Source organism: Tinamus guttatus, unplaced genomic scaffold (genome assembly GCF_059628265.1).
Source record: "Tinamus guttatus ecotype Peru unplaced genomic scaffold, ASM5962826v1 Tinamus_guttatus_pri_ptg000710l, whole genome shotgun sequence".
Taxonomy (NCBI): domain Eukaryota; kingdom Metazoa; phylum Chordata; class Aves; order Tinamiformes; family Tinamidae; genus Tinamus; species Tinamus guttatus.
Window position 1 is genome coordinate 38,139 of NW_028289244.1, and position 3,504 is coordinate 41,642.

The 3,504-nt window shown below is 64.3% G+C and overlaps 1 protein-coding gene across 1 annotated transcript; it reads right to left on the reverse strand.

The window, feature by feature from the left end:
- Positions 1-500: 500 nt before the first annotated feature.
- Positions 501-1,793, reverse strand: POU4F3 (POU class 4 homeobox 3). The gene is made up of 2 exons (XM_088536763.1): positions 1,674-1,793; positions 501-1,382 (listed from the first exon to the last, which is right to left on the reverse strand). Exons 1-2 carry the CDS (start codon positions 1,791-1,793, stop codon positions 501-503), a joined length of 1,002 nt encoding a protein of 333 aa, XP_088392889.1.
- Positions 1,794-3,504: the final 1,711 nt, after the last annotated feature.

Genomic DNA, 3,504 nt, shown 5'->3' on the forward strand with positions numbered 1-3,504 from the left:
AAGGTCCCGCTGTCAGCGCATCTTTTCGTTTTTCCCTTTTTTTTTTTTTTTTTTTTTTTTATCCTGGCGTCCAGGGCGCGGGAATGAGAGGAGGCAAGAAAAGACTCTCTCTCTTCGGGTTGAAAAATAAAGGCTTTATTCCAGAGTCAGAGTGAGGAACACCGTTCGTTTCACAGTTTTTCTCCGAGAGATGGGGCGGATTAAATGGATAAACCGTGAGAGCGGAGCGGATCACACGGACACGCAAATCGGTTGGGACGGAGCCGGCCCGGGCGGCTCCGCCTGCGCCGCCGTGTCCCACACGGCTCTTCTCGTGGCTGCTCGAAGTCCGGACCCCGGAGGTCCCCGAGCTGCCCCCAGCCCCGAGATCCCCACCCAACGGTGCTCGTCGCGGGGCCGGGCGGCCTCGGTGGGCGGCGCGGACCCGGCCCGACCCGAACCGCGCCGGGACGGAGCGGGGCGCGCGGGGCCGGGCCGGGGTCCAGGCCGGGCCGCCGCCGTCAGTGCACGGCCGAGTACTTCATGCGCTTCTGCTTCTGGCGCTGGTTGCAGAACCAGACGCGCACCACGTTCTTCTTGAGATCGAGCTTCTCGGCGATGGCGGCGATCTTCTCGGAGGAGGGCCGCGGCTGCAGGGCGAAGTAGGCCTCCAGCGAGCGCTTCTCGGGCGCCGCGATGGACGTGCGCTTGCGCTTGCGCTCGGCGCCGGCGAAGAGCTCGGGCTTGGCGGCGCGGTCGCGGTGCGCGGCCTCGGCCTCCTCCAGCCAGGCCTGCAGCACCGGCCGCAGCGCCATCATGTTGTTGTGCGACAGCGTGAGCGACTCGAAGCGGCAGATGGTGCTCTGGCTGAGCGAGCCCACGCCCGGGATCTTCAGGTTGGCCAGGGCCGCCCCCACGTCGGCCTGGGTCACCCCCAGCTTGATGCGGCGCTGCTTGAAGCGCTCCGCGAAGGCCTCCAGCTCCCGCGGGTCGGACTCCACGTCAGGGAGACAGGGCGGCGCGGGCAGCGGCGGCGCGGGGCCCCCGGGGGGGCCCATGCCCATGGCCAGGTGGCCCATGGCGCCCAGCGGGTGCGGCGGCAGCGGCGGCGGCGCGGCCGGTGGCTCGCCCAGCCCCCCGACGGCCAGCGAGGGCGAGAGGTGCTCCAGCAGGTCGCCGTCGAGCGGCGCGTGCACGGCGTGGTGTGGGTGCGGGAGCGCGGCGGGCAGCGGCAGGGCTGCGCCCGCGGAGCCGGAGCCGCAGGGCACGCTGCTCATGGCGTGGTAGGTCGCGTCGGGCTTGAACGGGTGGCTCTTGCCGTGCGCGGCGATGTCGACGGCGGCCAGCGCCTCGGCGCGGGCCAGCAGGCTCTCATCAAAGCTCCCGAATATATTGCCCTGGAGCTGCGAGCAAGAATGCGCATCGTGCAGTCAGTGGGGAATACTGTCATCTCCGGATTAAAACCCTTCCCGCGCGCAGAGATTCCTCCTCAAAGCTCAGGTCATAAAAATTAATATGAAGGCAGAAGCTGTGCTTGGATAGACATGTGGATCAGAGACACGAGTGAGAGGGAGCGGGGAGCGGGGGAGAGCGGCTCGGAGATACGCGATTGTTCTGGGGACATGAAAAAAACATTAAGCGAGTGTCTGTCAAAAAATGTGCCTTAAAGCAGTAATTGCGCTCAATCTACATACCTGCGGGGCGGGGAGGCAGACCCTGCGCATCGCCTCCGAGCTGGAGTGCAGGCTGGAGTACTTGGGCTCCGGCAGGGCAGCGTGCATGGCGAAGGGCTGCTTGGCGTTCATGGCCATCATCCTCGCGTCCCGCAAGGGCGAGTGGGCAGTCCCGCGCGTGGCCTCGTCCGCACCGCTCGCCACTGTCACAGTGAGCTGTCCCCCGCGACGGAGCTTCCCTGGCCTCGCTCGCTGCCGCCCCCCCACCTGCCTCCTCACTCATCTTACACGGCGCTGGGGCCGCGCGCAGGCGTGATGAGCCGCGGCGGCCCCCGCGCCGTCGGGCCGCGGGACGCCGAGGGCCCGGGCGGCAGCGGCGCGGAGCGGGGCGGCCCAGCGAGCCCGGGGCACGAGGCAGCCGGGCGGGGAGAGGGCCGGGAGGGGGCCGCAGGGGGGGGTGCATTTTCGGAAGGCGTCGCAGAGAGGGGACCCTCTGCGCTGGGCTGAGGTCGGGGCCAGGGGGACACGGATCCCGCCCGGACGAGCTGCCGGCGGCTCCTCGGGGGCTGCTGGTGCGGAGGGCAGCGCAGCCGCCTTTCTGCCTCGCTCCTGGGGCTCCCGCGCTCCCTCCTCGCAGCAGCCCCGGGGGAGCCTACGGGGTCACCCTCCCTCCGGGCTCCTACGCGCCGGGAGGGTCCCTATGTTGGGGGGTCCAGGACGGGCTCCCGTGGTTCCCCTTGGCGGCTGCTCTAGCAGAGACGCCGCGACACCGAGTGCCAGCGCGTCGCAAAACGTCCCCTCTGCGGAGCCGCTCCTGGCGGGTGAGGCGGCCCCCGCCCCGCGTTCGGGGATAAACCGAACGAGCGCCAGGACAACAAATAGAAAAAGCAACCCCCTGTTTCCTGCGTGATTAACAGAAACGCGAACGCAGGGACTCAGTGTAGACGAACGATGACATAACGCGACCCTCGAGGTGCCAGCGATCCCGACAGGCAGCGGCTCCAGTCACGAGCCTGAGTCCCTAGCGCAGGCACCAGCCCCGTGGCGTCCGTCCCCGCGGGCACCCAGGCAAATCTGCCGCTGAAACCGGAGAGGGAGGCTCGGGACCGGGGTAGGCAGTGCTCACGGACGGGGCTGTGTTACACGGGAGGAAGGACCCAGGGGGAGTAAAACTCAGTTGTTTTCGTCATTTGACGGCATTGCAGTGAGTAAAGAGGATCTGTGGGTGAGATTTCCGTTAAAAAAAAAATAAAAGTGCAAGGAAATAATTCCACTCAGGATTTTCTTTTTCCTTTCATAGGAAATCGTGAGAAATCCATCCGCATGAGTAAAACACGGAGCTTCTGGAATGTCCTAGGCGCGGCTTCAAGTTCCAGAGAGAGCAGGACGGTCCTTGCCGGAGTGGCGCTGAAGGCAGCGGGAGCAGCTTCGCCCAGCGACAGCGCTTCTCCGAGCGGCTGAAATTGCCCTGCAAACGCGCACGCACAGAGCTGTCTGCCAGCCCTCAGAGCGGCTGATACTGAAGCCTCTAAAATACACTACAAAGCACAGGAGAGTAAGCTGAGCTCGGGGCTGTTAAGCATTTTAAGCTCTTATAAGCTGGCTAGTGATCATGCCTGTGCCGTGCTCACGTGTATTTTGGGGGCTGGAAAAATCTGATCTTTGACTCATGACAAGAAAACAAACACACGGAAACACCCAGAGAAGGGTAGTCCTGAAGTGGGCGTGATTTTACTATTAAGCAGTAATATCAATTTTGATTTCTCACCGTCTTCACACACCTTCAGTCTTTGCTGCACTTTGATGGTCTGTGGTGTTCGGTATTTTGCAAATGTGAAATTTCTAGCACTTA